Source organism: Brachypodium distachyon, chromosome 5 (genome assembly GCF_000005505.3).
Source record: "Brachypodium distachyon strain Bd21 chromosome 5, Brachypodium_distachyon_v3.0, whole genome shotgun sequence".
NCBI lineage: Eukaryota > Viridiplantae > Streptophyta > Magnoliopsida > Poales > Poaceae > Brachypodium > Brachypodium distachyon.
In genome coordinates, this window is record NC_016135.3 from 22,776,373 (window position 1) to 22,794,927 (window position 18,555).

The following is an 18,555-nucleotide window of genomic DNA, read 5'->3' on the forward strand; positions in this document are numbered from 1 at the left end:
GACAAAGACATGATCTTCCGCAATTTTTGTATCGAAATAAGGCTTTCCAAATAGTTTCGATTTACATACGGTGTTTACACCGATCACGTCTCAAAGCCTCAAAACACACATAAAAGAAGAGGCGAAAAGCAGCCGGTCAGAGCGAAGAGAAGGACGTCCAGTGGCCGGGCGACCAAGATGGCCGGAGCCTCAAGCAGATGAACTTCCTCTCAGATCCTTCTCCGGCTTCAGGCGAAGCCAAAACCCCTTCATCTCTCGTCAGATCGGTGGTTCTCCAGTTTTCCCTGATTCAGATTAGCCCCTTCTGGCGGCCGGCTAACTGACGACGGACACCTTCCTGGACTCCTGGTGCCCGCGCCGCGTCTCCGTCCCCGACGCGTACTGCCGCAGCCTCCGTGCGGCCTGCCTGGCGCGGACGGCGTCGAGCTCCATCTGCTCGTCCCGGCACTCCTCGCTGCAGAAGGGGGTGTCCCCTCGGTACATGAAGATGTCGCTGTCGCGCGCCAGCGGCTTGGCGCAGAGCGCGCACGCGTCCAGCGCGTGCTTCCCGGTCTCGCCGAGCGGCTCCGCGTCGAAGAAGAAGGCGCAGGCTACCGACGCCGCCATGGTTGCTTGTTTGTGGCTGCTGCGGCTGCCGAGCGAGGCTAGCTAGCTTCGCGCAGGGTCGATCTTGCTTCGTTTGGTGTGGGGAGGACGGAGAAGAGGAGAGCGAGCGAGCTGGGTTTGACGAAGGGGAGGCTCTGGCCGCGTTTATATGGTTGCGCGGTGACGGACACGGAGAGGCCGAGGCCGGGGGGGGGACTGTGGCCAGGTGCACTGTTTTAGAGTTTGGACGGCCCACGGGTCAGGCAATACCGCGCGCCGGGAGGAACTAGGCGAGCGAGCTATGGACAATGGGGCCGTTAAGATTACTTTATTCGCGTATGGGCCAAAGGTGGAGTGCAGTGGTTGGCTTGATGGCCCGACGTGGGCCACGTATGCTAGGCTCCACCGCGACGAAAACGACAGGAATCGTGCTATGTCTGCGTGACGTGGACCCACCAATGATAGAAACGGAGACGTCACTTTTGAACGTCTCTGGTATTGACTTGGTGCAGTTTTCCGAAAACTGGAAAAAATAGCGAAATGGCGAGACTCTCGAAAAGCAAACCGTTGCTCAAATCATTTCCGTAGTACGTAGTACTAGTACTTTGGAGGAGTTTCTGGAAAACTTCACGTTGCGAAGCCCATTGTCACAAGATACCAGGAATAGGGCTTGCCATACTGACAGAGTCTATCGTGATCTTGCTAAAAAAATGTCTATTGTGACCTGGCAAACAAAAAATTCTTTTTTCAACACCTAACTGTTTTCTACTGGCGCACCATCGATCAATTGGAAATACGACTGCTTGCTACGCTTTTCGCAGCAAAAGATCTGGCTCTGAATTAGTTTCCATAATCATTGCCGGAGAATTCAGTGTGCCTGGTCTAGCGTGCAATCGTGGCATCAATTCTACTCCGTACATCATTAGGCAGCTTTGCTTAAACTAGTGTGCTATACTCCGTACATCATTAGGCTTATAGGCAGCTTTGCTTAAACTAGTGCGCGAACGTCTTAGTGCTGATAATTAGGGCGCCAGCCTTTTTGCCAACATACGAGACAGGCAACCCTACATGGTTAGCCATGCCAATAATACATTACGAATTTACAATGCCTACTACTCCGTATTATTACGTGTACAATCAATCACACGTGAATTTATTTTGAGGAAAAAAAAAAGGAAGTTGAAAGCGTTCGGCCGGGAATCATTGGTACCGGCGAGCTGTACTCCAGGCAGCAGTGCAGCACCTTGTGCACAAGTAGCAAAGGAGCATAGCAAAGGAGCCGGGAGGAGGTGGACTCGGCACATATGCAGATCTTTTGTGCTCTCCGCAGGACCAGGTCAATGGTCATGCCTACACTAGCGGCCGCTACAAGCAAACCGTGCAGCCGTTTGCATTTCTTTTAAAAATCTATTGCAGCCATTTGCAGTTTTAAAACTACGGAGATGAGTGCGCTGCTCGAGAAAATATGAAATGAGCCGTTTAGTTTTGCCGGAAGCAATTTGCACTCTTAAAACTCCGGAGATCTGCTCGAGCGATACGAAATGAGCTATTTTAACGCAGAGCTTGCTTGCCACCGGAGTCACCTCGGAGATCGTATAGTACACGTTATTAGTATTGGGGAATCACCTTGCAGTTGTAGTTGCACGGCTCAAGATTCTGTTGGCGGTATTGGTAATAACATAGGTCAGGCAGGCAGGTTTCGTCCCGGGGGGCAGCTTCCTCGAGATCTGCGCCCAGTTTGTTCAACTCCACGCGTCTTCACACACTGATGAAGCATTGGACATGCCTGACGTGATCATTGCAGTCTGTAAAATTTTTCTCTGGGGACAAGCAGTACAAACAACATTTGGAGCACCCGTATTTGACAGACAGTGAACGGTGCATCCTACTAGTACAAATTACTTATACGGTCCTACCTGCCATGTACGCACTTCCTGACTTCCTGCCGAGCCTCGACCACATGATTTTTGGCTGCACAGTGGGGGTGCACGAATAAAGTGCTGGGTTCTGTTCGGGTGTGGGCGTCGTCGATGCGTACGTGTTTAACATGCAGTGAGTCACGTCCCCACTTGGTCGTGACGAGGCACATTGTTTTGGTGGCATGTCCGCGGTGGCCACAGCATCCAGGCATCCAGCCATGCCATGACGCATCATCTTCCGGCTCCGGCTGTCTGACTCGGCAATTAGCAGTGCGACGTACCACGAAATGATAACCAGCTGTTAAGCAAGTCTGAATTAGAGCACGAGATACCATGCCATGACGCATCATCTTCCAGCTGGATCTGAGTCGGCGATTCGTAGCGAGTGTGCGAGACGTACCCACACCAAAATGTTAAGCCAACTTGGATATGATATATTTCGAGTTATTTTACAGTATTTCGGAATTAATATTGGCCATCCATTCACCCGCTATTGTTAACGGGTACTTCACCGATGATTCTTTGAAGTACTACCTCGAAAAGTCACGGAGTATCTTCTTACAAGGGATAAAATAGTAATCAGAGACTTTCTTATTTCTCATTAGGGGCAATATTTGAGTTTTTCCTCGCAATCAACATGAAAACATTCTTCGTGTGAAAAAAGTATAACCTGATGAACCCTAATTATGAACAGGTGAGACCATCATCCATAGATTCAATCGTAGGTCTAAAATAAATCAAGGGTAGAGATGTATAGTTGATCCAAGAATCCACTAGGAGGCTGCACAATAGATCAATCCATACGTGCTGTCGCTGTTGTGATCCAAGAATCCACGAGGAGGCTGCACAATTGATTGATCCATACGTGTTGTCCTTGCTGTGAACAGCGCCGTCAAAATCCCCGACGGCGCTGTGCAGCCCGTAGCGGGTGGGCGGCACGTGTGATCCAAGAATAAAAGCGAACCCTCGACGGCGGGCGGATCTGGCGGCCAGACAGAGGCGCACGGGCAGTGCAGAGAGCGGCGGGACCGACGGGGGCTCGATCGTTCGTCGGTGGCCAGACACGAGGGCAGGGCCGCTCGATCAGCACTGCTCAGTCAAAACAGCCCTTTACAAAATGTCCAAATTACCCTCATGTTTGGACGGCCAGATTTATTTGGTACTCCAATCCATGCCAAGGAGTACCAGGGTACCGTAAAAATGCACTATATTTCTCCCTGCTCAGTCGTTATATTGACTCCGCACGGCAAATGTCAAGGCCTCTTGGACCGTAACAAGGTTCACCGGAAGTAAAAATATCTAAAACACAATATAAAAGAAATACATGCAGATCTCCGGGCCACCTCATGACCACTATTGCCGCACAAAACGAGCAGATGATACGTCGTCGTGGCCGCTCCCATACCGGAGCCAGAATGACCTTGTCAAGGACAACTGAGAAGACCTCGTGCACGTGCCCTAAGAACTAATGTCCTGGAGCCGTTGTCACCGTCATAGAACTCATGAAACGGTTTGAATAACCTGACACCATGCCCGACAAGAACCCCTAACCCCCTCCCCCCAAGGGAAAGACAGGATCTACGCAGCATTACGCCATTCCGTCTTGATGAGTCAACTCAAGGGGAATTGGAGCCCGAAAAGCCATCTCGACAACGAAGCGTCGCCATCCGCAAGTGCCGCTTGCATGTGAACCACATCATCTTCGACATAGTCCCTGACGGTATACGAAGCACTATCGGAATCGGTCCGAGGTGTGGAGACCTTGTTCGATCCACGGCGCCGATCCTTGACAAACAAAGACACCTATCAACGCTCGTAGACGAGAAAAACTAGCTTCCATCGGTGAGTCGGATCTTCTTGCACACAGGCACCCACGAACTACCGACGGAGGAAAGATCGATGACGTCGGAAGTGGAACCCTAGATGAATTTCTAAGGGAAGAAGAGAAACTGGTTTTTAGAAAGCTAATAACTAGCCGGGCACATAGAAATATCACATCGGTGAGAATGTTTGAAAAGGATATTGGCAGGAAGGGAGAAGAAGTTGAAGATGGAAAGCTAGAGCTCGGTTTAAAAATCCATGATCTAACAGGTAAACCGTACACCAATATTGTCAGCCTTTTAGATACTTACGAACAACCGAGTACATCCAATGCAATATACTTCCTCCGATCCAATGGAATCATAACAGAAACAAGTATTTTTTAATATCGATGCAATGATATCAAAAAAAATTCACAAAAAATATACCCCTGGTTATGATTTGGCAAAGCCTTTGATTATGGTTTGTGTTAATAGACTAATTCTTGGTGAAAGGGTAGGTCAAACGAAATAATGTACGACATATTTTTAGGAACGAAATGAGTATATTATATAGTACTCCCTCCGTCTCATATTAAATGACTTTCCATTACATGTATCTAGACAGTTTTTAGGCATAGATACATCCATATTTAGACAAATTTGAGTCACTTAGTATGTGATGGAGTGAGTAGTTTACAAACAGTCAGTATGAGAGGTACGGAGGGGTCAATTATCTGGCCGTTGGATCTCAAATTTAACGAGTGGGATATACTAGTTCTTTGAGTTGAAAAAGGCTAATATCCGTGATAAGTGGATCCTAACCTAGGCAAATTCATGTCTACGGACCCTCACCATCGACGAAATTATCATCGACAAAAACATTGCAGGATCCTCTCGACCGAGGAAACGGAAACTAACGCAAAAGGCATCTGAAAAAGCTGGAGCAATTCAAAAGGAGTTCCGCAAGTAATAGCAACCGTTTGGAAGCGGTGCTCTGCTACGGCTGAACTTGATCAGAAAACGCAGGATGTGTGACGAAGGCAGCCTGGAACGACAGGCTACATGTGCCGTTGCATGCACAAGGATCATCGACGTGGATCGGTTACATGTCATGCCAGGAGCGCCGCTCTGGCGCATGCTAGCTTAGGTGTCGGGTGCATCGCCATGCAAGCAACCCACGTGTCACCTGACCTCGGCGATCCCGCTATCGAGTCACCACTCCCACAGTCCCACCTCTTGCCGCTCTTCTCTATATGTCGCCAGACATCGTATAAATCGAATCCAAACACTATCTATTCCTCGCCTGCCGGCAGATTGAAAGCTCAAACAAGAGTCTCCAAAACACACCCCATCAAATCGGCAAATCGCCATGGCCACGGCGTCGGGGCGCACGCACCAGCAGTACGAACCCCTGCGGCACATGGAAGGACTCAGCCTCAAGTCCGCGCTCCGCAACAACCCGCGCGCGTCCGCTCTTGCCGCGGCCGCGCTCCTCGTGCCGCTCGGCGGCGCGCTGCTGACGCTCTCTGGCCTCGTCCTGCTAGCGACGCTCGCGGGCGTCGTGCTCGCGTCGCCGCTGCTCGTGCTCTTCAGCCCCGTGCTCGTGCCCGCGGCGCTCGGCGCGGCGCTCGCCGTGGCAGGTCTCGCCACCGCCGGCACGCTCGCGGTCGCGGGGCTCTCGACACTCGCGTGGATCATCGGGTACGTCCAGAGATGCGGTGCGCAGGGCGGCGACACCGGCGGGGTGGCCGGGATGGTGGTGCAGCCGCTGGACAGCAGCGGGAAGCAGCGGCACGGAACAGAGGAGCCGGCGTTCGTCGGGCACAGACTCCGGGCCCCGGGGGCCGCTTTGGGCAACGACGCGCTGGGCGTCAAGGCTTGAATTTGAATGTACACGCGCGTGTACGTGTGTGGCGTCTGGTCACATGCATGGCGCTCGCAAGATGTATGCATGCTTTCTCTTTAATTGAAAACCAGTATGCATGCTTTTACGGTTTGGTGTACAAAGCAGCCGTTTACCTTTACATGTAAGACAGGTGTTGAGAACGAAATGCATGGCATAATCAGTTGTCAAAATCGAAGAAATGTATTTCTTTGATATTATTTTCATGATACAAAAATAAGATGACCTCAAATATCATTTATTTAGAAACTCCTTGCACATTCTCGTTGTCTCACTCTGCTCTCTCTCCTGGTTTTTATTAAATCAATTAATCTCTTTGTTTATTTCTTTTGAAACATCCAAAGTCATTTTTGGATGCATGTATTTCAGAACCATGTAGAAAATGGTATTATTCGTTCCAAATTATGCATTTCGTTTTCATATATTTAAATTTAAATCTGAAATTTCAAATAAGCATGATCGCTTTGCTTCATGGGTGTAGTTGTATCTCAAGCATCTGATTTTTTAACAAAAATGTTTAAATCTCAGTCGAAGATATAAGATGTCATCCATTCTTTCATCTCTCAACGCCGGATCGATTAAGATCTGACATTCTCTAACAAACAATTTTTTAAAGAAAAACTTTACTGCCGACTACCAGCGAGTCTGCATCACTAGTAACCAAGTATAGATTTTTTAGAGCTTTGATACTCCCAGCGAGTCTGCATCACTCGTAACCAAGTATGGATATTTCAAATTGGTTGTCATCAGCCATGTCATAGAGACACTGGTGTGACTGTACTTCAGTAGCGACTTGAATTATTTGTCGGATATAATTGTGCGGTATCAATTCAGAAAACAGATAAAAATTTGGGCACGTCCATCTTATGAATACCGCTTTTTACAATTGAAACGGAAGGTGCACAAATGGCTCAAATTAATCCATGGCCTTCCGTATTTCATTTCTGACCAAATCAGTTGATCATCACGGCACGGTACAGCACCGACCGGAAGAACAACTACAAATTAGCTAGCGAGGGACACATCATCTCCTCCGGGCACCTGATGCCGCCATGCCTCGGGCAGGCGGCGGCGTCGCGGTTCATCCGATCGTTCGGACTCTTGTGCAGCTCTGGCTAGATCGACGACGGAGAACATCGAACTCCTCAGACCTCAGAACTGGATTGTTCTTCAGATCTTCTCATCCACGCGCTCCGGCCGGTCAGTCAGCTCGCGACCGACACCTTCCTGGTCTCTCGGTGCCCGCGGGGCGACTCTGTCCCGGAGGAGTACACCTGCTGCCTCCGGGTGGCCGCCCTGGCCGCCTGCCTGGCGCAGACGGCGTCCAGCTGCATCTGCTCGTCCCGGCACTCCTCGGTGCAGAAGGGCGTGTCCCCTCTGTACATGAAGATGTCGCAGTCGCGGCGCAGCCGCTTGCCGCAGAGCGCGCACGCGTCCAGCGCGGGCATGCCGGGCTCGCCGAGCGGCTCGGCGTCGAAGAAGAATGCGCAGGAGAGGGATGCCGCCATGGTATTGGTAAGTGTCGTTTCGGTTGAGCTAGCAGTAGTTTCAGAGTGAGCGAGCGAGTGATTTGCTGCTTTTGGTGTCGAAAGGAAGAGATCGAGGTGAGTGGGATGAGTTCTCGGAAGCGGAAGGATGGGTATGTATATATGGACGAGCACGGGAAACGAACTGTGGTCCGGGTTCCCGGTGTGGGCGGGACGACGGCACACAGGTCCCGCGAATCCGCGATACCGCTCTCGGAGTCTCGGGGCGGGACTGGCTAAACCAAAGGCTGTGGAGTTCGTTGGACTTGTTTATTCGTGGGACCTTATTTGGAACTGGCCATTCTGCACTGGTTGGGCCGATGGGCGACGTGGGCCACCGAATCGGCTCCACCGCGAAGAAAACGACATGGACTTTTGTTACGTGCGACGTGTCCTGGACGGAGAAGGGTCCCGACCTCCGATAGAAACGGCGAGAAGTCGCTCCAGCAACCTCCTTGTCGATCTACAGTGAAACCAAGGCCCTATACTTTGCTCCGATTCTGTGTGTAAATTAACAATAGCCTCAATAATTGAAGCAAGCAGCCGCTGTGCTCCTTGTCGGAATCGAGGGCATCAGATCTACTCCGACTTTGGGTTAAAGTAATGCGAACGTATTGGTGCTGATGATTAAGGCTCCAGCACTTTAGCAAACACATAAGACGGGCATGGAGGCACCCCCACATGGTTAGGCATGGTCGTGCTAGCAAATGCGCACCTGGTTGTGTCGTACTCTACTCTACGTGTCTTGCCGAAAAAGAGAAGAGGAAAAAAGAGTTTGATGTCCTCTTTCTCTTTTTCAGTCGGTGCTCCATACGGGAATCTAGGGAATGAGAGTAGTGTAGTGCATGCACGCCAGACAGCACCTTGTGAACAGTAATCCAGTCGCCCGGAGGATGACACATATTCAGATCTTGTCTGCCCAAGGTTAATCATCGTCGTCATGAGCTAGTCATACGCCAACAGCTACCAGTGCAACCAATCGTGCAGCCATCGAGACGCGTGCTGTTTAACCCAGAAGTTGCCAGGTTTCATCTTTGTACCCGTGCGCCCACATGTTTTGGAGCAAAGGGGGAAGCACCTTCGCATTTACCGTGGCAGCGGCACGGCTCAAGATTCCCTTCCGGTAGTTTAGTTAAGTTTCTGGGGTAACGCCCTTGTGCGAGAATACTTGGGGCAGATGGCATCTTTGCATTTGCGGTCAGGCAGGCTTCGTTCTAGGGAGCAGCCTTCTCGAGATCCGCGTCCGGTTTGTTTATGTGTCTTAACCTTGAAGCATTGCACCTAATCATCGGAGTCTGCAAGCAATTTCGTGAGAAAGATACCCCGGAGGAAAGTGGAGCAACACTTGTTTGACAGTACATGGCTGATGCAAAACTGAAAATTACCGTTGTAAACTTGATTTGTGTTCGCTTCCGACTTCCGGGTGTCGAGTCTAGAGTCTAGACCACAAACTCGGCCTGCGGTTTAAGGTACAAAAAGGTGATTCGTTTCATTGGGAGTGGACGGCGTCAACATGATGTGGCTGTGCTGGATATGCAGTGGCAGTGAGTCATCGCCTACGAGGTACTAGTGATGGGGCACATGTTCTGTTGCACGTCCACAGCCTAGCCATGTCCCCAACCAAAACTTCCAATGAGACGTGACTGAAAAGAAAAAGAAGAATCTGGCGATGGAGTGTGAAAATTTCCTCGAATTCACCCCTTTACCTGTTGTTCTTTGTGTTTATGGAAAATTAATCGGCTGCGTCTTTACTTGTTTCTATCTCCGGCAACGGCGGCAAGCAGGCAAGGTGCTCTTTCTATCGTTGAAGTTACAGTTCCCTTACTCCTACTAATTTCTTGAAAAAAAACCCGATTAATTGTGTTGTACGATTCACAGCAATTAGTTTTTTTTAGATATGTGCTTATAGCAATTCACGAAGAGAAAGAAACAGGACATCAGAGGCTAAATTAGACGAAGTTGGTCACAAATACCCTGATTTCGATTATCTTGGAGATTTACACAGTGAGCATGGTCTTGCAACTTGCAAGCTACTCTTGCAGGAGTAATACAATGAAAAAAAAAATCAGAAACTGGAAGGGGCTCCGTTTCGGGGAAAAAGGAAGCAGCAGGTGGCAAGAAAATCGTAGGTGCACGCTGTCGCTTGGCCTGATTTGCCTTCTCCAGATCCAATCCCTTTCTTGTCTGCAGCTCTGAAGGCCAAATAGGTTGACCGGAGCCGCGCGTGCAGCGGCGGCCAGCCAAGAGAACTCCGATTGCGCTGCTCAATCAGCTCGCACGGACAACGGTGGCTCCGTAGATGCCGGAGGGGGGCCTATGATTCTATCTCAAAACATCGAAACTTAGATGTTTCTTCTCACGCAAACAAAACTTTTCCTGGGCCACGTTTGCAGCTTCGCCGGTCAATTTAGCTTGCGACGGGCACCTCCCTGGACTCCGGCTTCCCGCTGCCGGCCTCTGTCCCGGAAGAGAACTGCCGCTGCCTCCGGGCAGCCGCCTTGGCCGCCTGCCTGGCATAGAAGGCGTCGAGCTGCATCTGCTCGCACCGGCACTCCTGGCTGCAGAAGGGGGTGTCCCCTCTGTACATGAAGATGTCGCTGTCGCGCGCCAGCGGCTTGGTGCAGAGCGCGCACGCGTCCAGCGCGTGCTTCCCGGTCTCGCCGGCCGGCTCCGCGTCGAAGAAGAAGGCGCAGGCTACTGATGCCGCCATTAGGAATGAAGGTCGAGCTCGACGAGCTAGCTTCGCGGCGCGGCTTTGCTGCTGCTTTTGGGGGTCTCTGGCCGGGAGGGAGCAAGAGATGAGTTTGAGTTTGCTGAGCTGATTGGAGCAAGCGGAGCCTGGGGGTGTATATATGGTTGCGCAAAGACGGACACGGCAAAGTCACAACAGCCTGGTGAGGAGAAAGCTGGTCTGGCAAGGTCCGGTCCAGCCGTGACGGCCCCCGGGTTCGCGTAAAACCATGGACGATGGACTGGTTCGACTCGATAATTTGCGCATCGTGCGGCGGTCGACATGGGCCAAGTACGTGGCTCCACCGCGACGAAAACGACAGGGATCGTACGTGTTATGTTAACCCCTGACGGGAACAGAGCTGAGTTGTTCCAAAAAAACGTTGCCATCGATGTACCCGCAAAACTACGTGCTCGGCTGCTAGACTAGCTAGCGATACCATGGCCTATGGACCCGTTTGAGATATACAAAGGAATACCCGCTCCGCTTTCGTGCGCGAAAGATCGCAAGTAAATATTCGCGCCCCGATTAATCAACGCGAAAGAACTCGCTGTCCCCTCTAGTCGGAATCGTGAGCATCAAATCTGATGTATCTTTGGGCTAAACCAAGTGCGATATTTATCATAAGGCTTGATATTATTTAGCCCGCCAGCCTTTTCGCCAACATACGAGACAGGTGCCCCACATGGTTAGGCACGCTAATACTAGTAATAAAACGGAAGCACTATCATGTGGGATCTTTCGGAAAACAGAAAAAAAAAACAGGAAAGGAATCGAGGTTCCGTTTTTTTATATCGAGTGGTCCGTGAGGGGAACCTTTGGGAGGTGGTGCATGCGCGCCAGGGCAGCGCCTTGTGAACAGTATCGAGAGAACGCTGGGAGGGGAGGGGAGGGGAGGGGAGGGTGGGCACACACGTATGGCAGATCTTGTCGACGCAATCAGGCGCGTGAACTGGTCACCGATACAGCAGCGGCAGCTACAGGCGGTCGTTCATCTGTTGGTGCATTATTGTTTTTCTTATATGCTGGAGTGAATCTTTGTAGAGAAGTAAAGCAGCTCATCAAATCTGCGTTGTTTAACCGAGAGGCTGCCAAGTTTACACCACTTGTGTATTTTATTTTTCTTCTTCTTCCCTGGTACTGGTGGTCCTTGAGCGGGAATACGGGAAAATGCATTGCATCTTGCATTGCCGGTCAGGCGGGCAGGCTTCGTTCCAGGAGACAGCTTCCTCGAGATCTGCACCCAGTTTTGTTTACGTGTCTTAACACTGAAGCATCGCACGTAATTATTGGAAGCTGCGCCTGCGGGTTGTAGTAGTAATTAATCTCGTGGGCGGTTGAACTCTGTAGAGTGAAACTCTGCCGGGAAGAATCGGTCAGCGACACTCGGTTGACAGCGAGTGGCCGGATAAGCAACAAAGTGACCACTCCAACATTTCGGTTAATAAAGGTTGTGAAAGGCGCGCCTCTGAAATCGACACGATCGGCCGTATTCGCTCACATCTGAAAAATGCTGCATTTTGAAAGCAAATACGATCGGCAGCTGAAGATCGACTTTTCTTTCCGGAGAAGCAGCGACGTACACTTGGTTGACAACGAGTGGATGGTGAAAAAAACTACTCCCCTGTTTCCAACAAAATATGCTATCAAGTTTGTCGAAATTTGGATGTACCTATACATGATTTACTATACATACATTCAAATTTAGTCAAAAAGTTGAGACATACTCCGTTGAAAACTGTCAACCTGAAAGCGGGGCTGTGAAATTGATTTGATCGGAACCATGCGCACTCCAGTGTCTGCCACACAAATGCTGGCTGCAGAGTGGAGGAGGGGTATACGAATAAAGTGTTCGTTTGTGTAAGCGTGGACGACGTCGATACGTGCAGCGTGGGGTCACGCACGGCGGCACGGCACGGCACGGCCTACCTTGTAGTAGCGACGAGGGACACATGGGTGGTTGCACGTCCACACCATCCAGCCGGGCCATGACGCATCATCCGTCCCCCGGTGGCTCCCGTACCTTTCACTACCGACTCGGCGATGAGTAGTGAGGCGTACAGAAAATAATTCAATAATTTGGGTGTGTTCAACGAATCTGACGTCGGAGTGTGTGATCATCTCTTCCACCTTGGCATTTTCTTTTGTTAACTGACCTCTCAGGCTCTCACAGCTGAAATCAGGTTGTTTTTATTCATCGGAGATTGCTAATCTCTGGCCACGTTTCGTTCGTGGAGCAAGGAAGTTAAACAATACAGTTAAGTTGCGGAAGAAGAAAAAAACATGAAGAGAGAGCGCAGCCACGCTGATTCAGTCAGGTAAAACATTAGAACTCGTGCATGATCTTTAATCACCGCAGACGGCGCAGTTGTCTTACAGAACTTAAGAGACAACAATCACCCGTGACATCTCTGCATCGTTTCACAGATTATCATCGAAAAGAGGAGACATGTATGATCTGATCTCGCTCAAAATTTGGCAAATAGAAACTTATATCGATTGCCTTGAATAATTACACAGCAGCAGTGCTCTTGCACAACACAGCACTGCCTCTCTCTCATACCCATACCCAAACCCAAAAGGAGCCGATCAAAAGGGCAAAAACAAAACGGGTGATCCTCGCATCAGCGCATGCCGCCGAAGCCAAAATTGACCCCACGGTGATTCCAGTTCGATTGCCTTGCTCACATCCGCCTCCGAGGCTCCGACCATATCAACCGATCGGCCGCCCAACAGAGCAACTCCCTCCGATTCCCCCGCGTCTCGCTTCTTCCAAGTTCCAACCCAAGGCAAGGCAAGGCACTTCCTAGCTTAATTAGCTATCTACACGATCCGGCCGGCGCCGCCCGATTAGCTCGCCACGGACACGTCCGCCTTGGCGGAAACGGCAGACGCGCGGGGAGCCGGCGCCGGCGCCGGCGTGCGCTGCGCCTGCGCCTGCTGCTGCTTCCGCCTGGCGCTGGCCTGCTGCCTCGCGCATGCGAGGTCGTGCTCGATCTGCTCGTACCGGCAGTCCTCGCTGCAGAAGGGCGTGTCGCCTTTGTACATGAAGATGTCGCTGTTGCGGGCCAGCGGCTTCGCGCAGAGCGCGCACGCGTCCAGCGCGTGCTTCTCGGGCTCGCGGAGCGGCTCCGCGTCGAAGAAGAAGGCGCAGGCGACGGATCGCGCCATTGCGGCGGTAGCTCGACCACTTGTGCTGCCGAGCCTTTGCCCTGGAGAGGAAGAAAGGCCGATGAGAGAAAGAGAGAGCGGGGGGAGTTCTTGGGGGAGGTCGAAGGAAGGGGAGGGAGCGCGCATATAAATCCGCTAGAGGAGGTACGCGACACGAGGCGGTGACGTGGAGCTTGGGCGGAAAGTCGAAGGAAAAGAAAACCGTGGGTGGTTCTGGAACCCACAGGGCAGAGCTGGTTTTATTTTAATATAATCATTTTTCTGTGGTCGTGCGTGGCCCCATGGCGCAGCGGTTGGTGGTGGTGAGTCTCGCGAAAACGACAAGATCCGGCGGGTTGCATCGATCGTACCGCGGACTCAGCTTGACGTGGCCAACAGCTGGACGTGGGGAATGCTTTCACGGTAGTAGGGACTCCACAAAGGTTTGGGCTCTTTCACTGAGAAAAGTGTGCAGCAAAAGCTCCCCGGTGAGTGACCTCAGTGGAATTGACTCGAGTCTAACCGCACTGCGACACGCCCTGCTGGTACTAGCGTACGTGTGCTGGTGGCGCCTACTTTTCCGTTCGAGAAAGAGCCAGGTTCCGTTTTTTCTTTCTTTTGTCGAACATGTGCCCGCTGCTCTTCATCAAGGGAGCATACGATACGACTGCTAACAGGGCCGAAAGAAGGTGTAGCCCAAGCTAAGGCCTCTCTAGCAGGCCTCCCGTGTGATGTTTCTTGTTTACAGGCCTGTTCACTATATATGGGCTTTACGCCGATCAGACTCTCCCTGCTCACTCTATCGACCAAAACGTACAACCATCTGGGCTGCAAACCTTGATAGCTCATGCCAGGAGAGTTGGGCCGAGCACGGCCCAACTAGTTGAGAATCCAACACGTTTTCTCTCTCAATCAAATTTTTTTTTTTAGACAAGCCCAGACCCAAGGATAATCCCAGCGTCTGGTTCATCCAACAATGCTGCAGGGTACCGCTCCCTAAAGTTTCCAAAGATGACAAGGTTGGGATTATTTCAGAACAAAATGCGGATGACATTCAGTCCCATCCTGAAACTGACAAGTGTTGACAACAAACAGCACCGCTGCGAGCCTGGGAGCGAGCAGCAGTTTTACCTGTCTGAATTCCTGACGACTGTGGAACTAATCTGTAGTGTAGCATCTACTCTGTTTCCCAACTGAGAAACTACTAGGAAACTATTGCACAGGGGCTTTGCAGTGGGCGACCTTGGTGCCAAACTGCAGTTGAGCTAGTTTCCATTTGCACTAAAATGACTCTATTTCTTTAGTGTGCTAAACTGACTGAACCAGGATTGTCATTTCCCCTGAAATTCCATGAAAACATTCCTAAATTTCTGTTATTCCCATGGGTGCCGACAAAATTCTAAAATTATCCAGAAAAATAACTGACACGTAATTCGAGCCAGGGTTCAATTTTGTTTGTCAAAAGATTTCCAGTCAAATTCACACAAAAACAACTTTGCCGCCAATGCGAAACACAAAATTTCTTAAATCTGCCTGAAACCAAAAATTTGAGAACCACAGACTGTCCAGGTGACATCCCAATTGAAATGTTTCAATTCAATTTTATTTATTATTGAAATCTGTGTCTAGGATCAGAATGCTAAACATTTCCCAAACCTGACAATGACAACGGCTCTTACAGCTTAAACCTGAAACTGCAGTTCTTCAAACTAGAAATAAAACCAGATGCTTGTGTGGTTGGAGCTGGACTAGGTGAAGAGCTGACAGCAGCTAGGAGCTAGCAACCTGCACCTGATCACTAGAACTGAAACTACAGTGCTGACTAGCATTCATTTGCTAACGCAATCAACAGATATTCAAAATCGCTGCGTATTTCTTCAGAAGTCAAATCACACGTTTATAGTCCATATATAATTTCCTCGTCAACCGTAACAAATGCACTACATCATCAATTAATTGGATGCTCATAGATCAGGCTAACTAATGTGCATTATAGATGCAAAGGTGAATTGCTATTGTAGCTCTGCATCAACTAATCACAAAAGAACGAACAGATCAACTATTTCCTCCTTTTCGAAAAAAACAACAACTAATTCCCCCAAACAGACATGAGAACTGAGATCGAATTAGGTGATTCTTTGCTGTATCTCTGAACTGCAAGATGAAACAGAAGCATAAATCGTTCACTTTGATTTTGGAAGGGGCAGTGGCGCCTTGCCTTACCTCTTCTTTCTCCTCTTCTTGGCCCTGGGTCGCAAAAGCCCAGCAGACTGATGGTGTATCCGAGTCCAGATGACACCGCAAGCCGGGCACCGCCCGTCTCGGCAGGCGGCGGGGAAGCAGTCCGCACAGTACCAGGCATGCCTGCACGGTATCAGCTTAACCAGTTCCGGCGAACCGTATTCCACGCACTCGTCAGGGACTACGGGCTCCTCCTCCTCTTCTTCTTCTTCCTCCTCCTCCTCTTCTTCTTCCTCCTTTTTTTCCTCCTCCTCCTGTGCGTTCTCCCCCTGCTGCTGCTGCTCCTCCTCCTCCTTTTCTTCCTCCTGCACGTCCTCCCCATGCTGCTGCTGCTGCTCCTCCTCCTCCTCCTTCTCGCTGTATGCTGCCAACATGGCCTCCTCCCGCATGCTCTCCTCAGTCTCCGACCCATGACCCGAGATCCGGTGGTCGCCATCTGCAAGAAACAAAGAAAATGAACCCACGTCGCTATCAAATAACCTTACGGCCACCATTAACAGAAATCTGAATCTTTCTTGGGGCACCCACCTTCATTGTCGACGAATGTGGTGGCGTCATGCTCGGGTATCGTTGATAACATGGTAAACGACGGGCAGGGGGCTCTCGCTCCACTCCGACGCCGCTTCCTGCTCGGCGGCACCACTCGCGTCGTCCTATCGGCGCCGTTCGAACCGGCTGCAAGAAACCAAGAAATGCAACTTTAACAACAGAACTCAAGAACCTCCGCTAAAAAGAATTCGAGAACCTCAAAATAATTGCGCGGCTCGCACCTCCTGGTTGCCGCAAGGTCCCATCGGTGATCGTCGATGTCGATCCTCCAGGCCACGATGGCGTGATCGCCGCCCCAACCTCCCTCGTGCTCCCTGAGCAATTACCTCCGACTGCAAGAATCCAAGAAACGACGTTATGAGTATCGTAGAATCGCAAGGAACCGTGCTCCATTCTTGAATCTTGAGCACCTACCTCCATGGCAGGGGGAGGCGGTGCGGGAGGCGCCGGCGCGGAAGAAGAAATCCAAGTGTAAGGCGCCGGGGATGTCTTGATTGGGCGTCACCGGCGACATCCCTTGGGGCGACGGCCCGCCTGCGATGGAATTCCTTTTCCAGTCGCCCATCACGCCTCCGCGATTGGGCGTCGCCGGCGACATCGCTTGGGGCGACGGCCCGCCTGCGATGGAATTCCTCTTCCAGTCGCCCATCTCGCCTCCGGGAACCCCACGCCACCAAGACGCTAGCTATGAGACCAACGATCGAACACCTTTGCAAGAATTGCAGGAGATGAGGCGGGGAGAAAGGAGCGGGAGGGGAAGGGCGCAGGGCACGGGTCGGAGAAGAAGTGATTATATAGAGATGCAGAGATGTTGGATTCGGCGGGGGAGGGAGAGCCGTTGTGACATTTCGATTTAATTTGGATTAGGCCCAATGTGGCCCAACAGCAAAGATGCCGAAGCTGCCGCTGAGGAAAAGGATCTGCAGCGCAATATTAACCAGGCCTTCGTCAACGAACTGCCCTATGCGGCCCTGACTCCTGAGGTCTTCATTGTTCGAAAGAAGCCCATTTTTCACCCTCAAATGTGACCCTATAGCCGGATACCTCCGAATTGCAAAACCGGTTATTTAGATCACTGAATTCACTAATACCAGATAAATCACCCCATTAGCGGTATTTGAACTGACGTGCCACATTTGAGGCGGTTTAGTGTGTGATTAGGCAAAGTGGACCGATTTGTTGACTGCTGAGTTGGCCACGGCGGTCAAATCTCCCGCGATTCTTTTTTCTTTTTGCGAAGAGGCTCTCGATTCCCGCTTGCCACATTCGAATCGCTCTCGATTCCCCACCTGGAAACCTTAGAAATCGCGGCGGGTCGTCAATGGAGCATCGCGACGGGTCGTCGTCCTCTAGGGTTTCATGCTCGCGGGCTCCCGTCTCATCGTCGCCAATCCCATACCGCGAGATGCCACTAGATTACTCGCCGGTGGTGATCTGCCACTGCGGGTTGAAGGCACCCTGTTGGATTTCGTGGAGCGTGCTTAACCCAGGGCGAAGATACCACACATGCCCCCTCCGCCATGTAAGTTCTCTTGATTGAGGCATTCAGTGGGCAGAAATTTTGCATTACCCTGTAAAGATGATGTTTTGTTGTTTCTTTAGGCTTCCAGGGGCTGCAAGTTATTTGTATGTCAGACCCTCCGACAACAACATTTCTTCGAGAATTGATCGGAGATCTTCGTGATTTTTGTGTGAAATGGAGGAAGGAGAATGAAGTGCTGAAGGCAGAGGCTGCTGATGTTGAAATGCAGTTAACTAAGATGCAGAAGAGGATTGCAGAGGAGGAAAATAAAGTTCTGAGCTTAGAGGATGAGGTGAAGACAATGAGGAAGGAGCTACAAAATTAGAAACTTGTTAATTTTGTCCTAGTTTTCATGTTAGCTTCAGTTATTTATGTTGTAATGTCAGTTTGATGGATGTAATTTGTAATGGGACAAATGTGAACCTGTAATGTTTACAATGTAAGGCAAAATTGTGTCAGGCTTGAATAAATAGATTGTCTTACTTGATGTTGCAAATACCATTTGAATTTGATGACTGAAATTGACACATCCTTGTAACTTCAAGTTACCAGCACACAAATAGCTGACAAAACATAAGTGCCATAACTTCAAGTTACCAGCACATAAATGTCACATACAGATCAATT

General features: G+C 50.5%; 6 protein-coding genes across 6 annotated transcripts; 1 reads left to right on the forward strand and 5 right to left on the reverse strand.

The window, feature by feature from the left end:
- LOC100821672 lies at positions 1 to 811 on the reverse strand. The gene has a single exon (XM_010242020.3). It carries the CDS (start codon positions 604 to 606, stop codon positions 316 to 318), a length of 291 nt encoding a protein of 96 aa, XP_010240322.1. The 5' UTR covers positions 607 to 811; the 3' UTR covers positions 1 to 315.
- Positions 812 to 5,627: 4,816 nt separating this feature from the next.
- LOC100821989 (oleosin 14.9 kDa) lies at positions 5,628 to 6,354 on the forward strand. Its single transcript, XM_003580362.3, has one exon. It carries the CDS (start codon positions 5,676 to 5,678, stop codon positions 6,186 to 6,188), a length of 513 nt encoding a protein of 170 aa, XP_003580410.1. The 5' UTR covers positions 5,628 to 5,675; the 3' UTR covers positions 6,189 to 6,354.
- A 694-nt stretch (positions 6,355 to 7,048) lies between these two features.
- LOC100822298 lies at positions 7,049 to 7,998 on the reverse strand. Its single transcript, XM_010242021.3, has one exon. The coding sequence runs from the start codon at positions 7,715 to 7,717 to the stop codon at positions 7,415 to 7,417; it is 303 nt and encodes a 100-aa protein (XP_010240323.1). The 5' UTR covers positions 7,718 to 7,998; the 3' UTR covers positions 7,049 to 7,414.
- A 1,686-nt stretch (positions 7,999 to 9,684) lies between these two features.
- Positions 9,685 to 10,574, reverse strand: LOC100822608. The gene has a single exon (XM_003580364.4). It carries the CDS (start codon positions 10,443 to 10,445, stop codon positions 10,143 to 10,145), a length of 303 nt encoding a protein of 100 aa, XP_003580412.1. The 5' UTR covers positions 10,446 to 10,574; the 3' UTR covers positions 9,685 to 10,142.
- Positions 10,575 to 12,876: 2,302 nt separating this feature from the next.
- Positions 12,877 to 13,755, reverse strand: LOC100822402. Its single transcript, XM_010242022.3, has one exon. It carries the CDS (start codon positions 13,635 to 13,637, stop codon positions 13,317 to 13,319), a length of 321 nt encoding a protein of 106 aa, XP_010240324.1. The 5' UTR covers positions 13,638 to 13,755; the 3' UTR covers positions 12,877 to 13,316.
- A 1,340-nt stretch (positions 13,756 to 15,095) lies between these two features.
- On the reverse strand, positions 15,096 to 17,004 carry LOC112269392 (histone H3.v1-like). Its single transcript, XM_024456075.1, has 5 exons — positions 16,821 to 17,004; positions 16,628 to 16,738; positions 16,386 to 16,532; positions 16,118 to 16,293; positions 15,096 to 15,149 (listed from the first exon to the last, which is right to left on the reverse strand). The coding sequence occupies exons 1-5, from the start codon at positions 17,002 to 17,004 to the stop codon at positions 15,096 to 15,098; spliced, it is 672 nt and encodes a 223-aa protein (XP_024311843.1).
- Between the last annotated feature and the right edge of the window lie 1,551 nt (positions 17,005 to 18,555).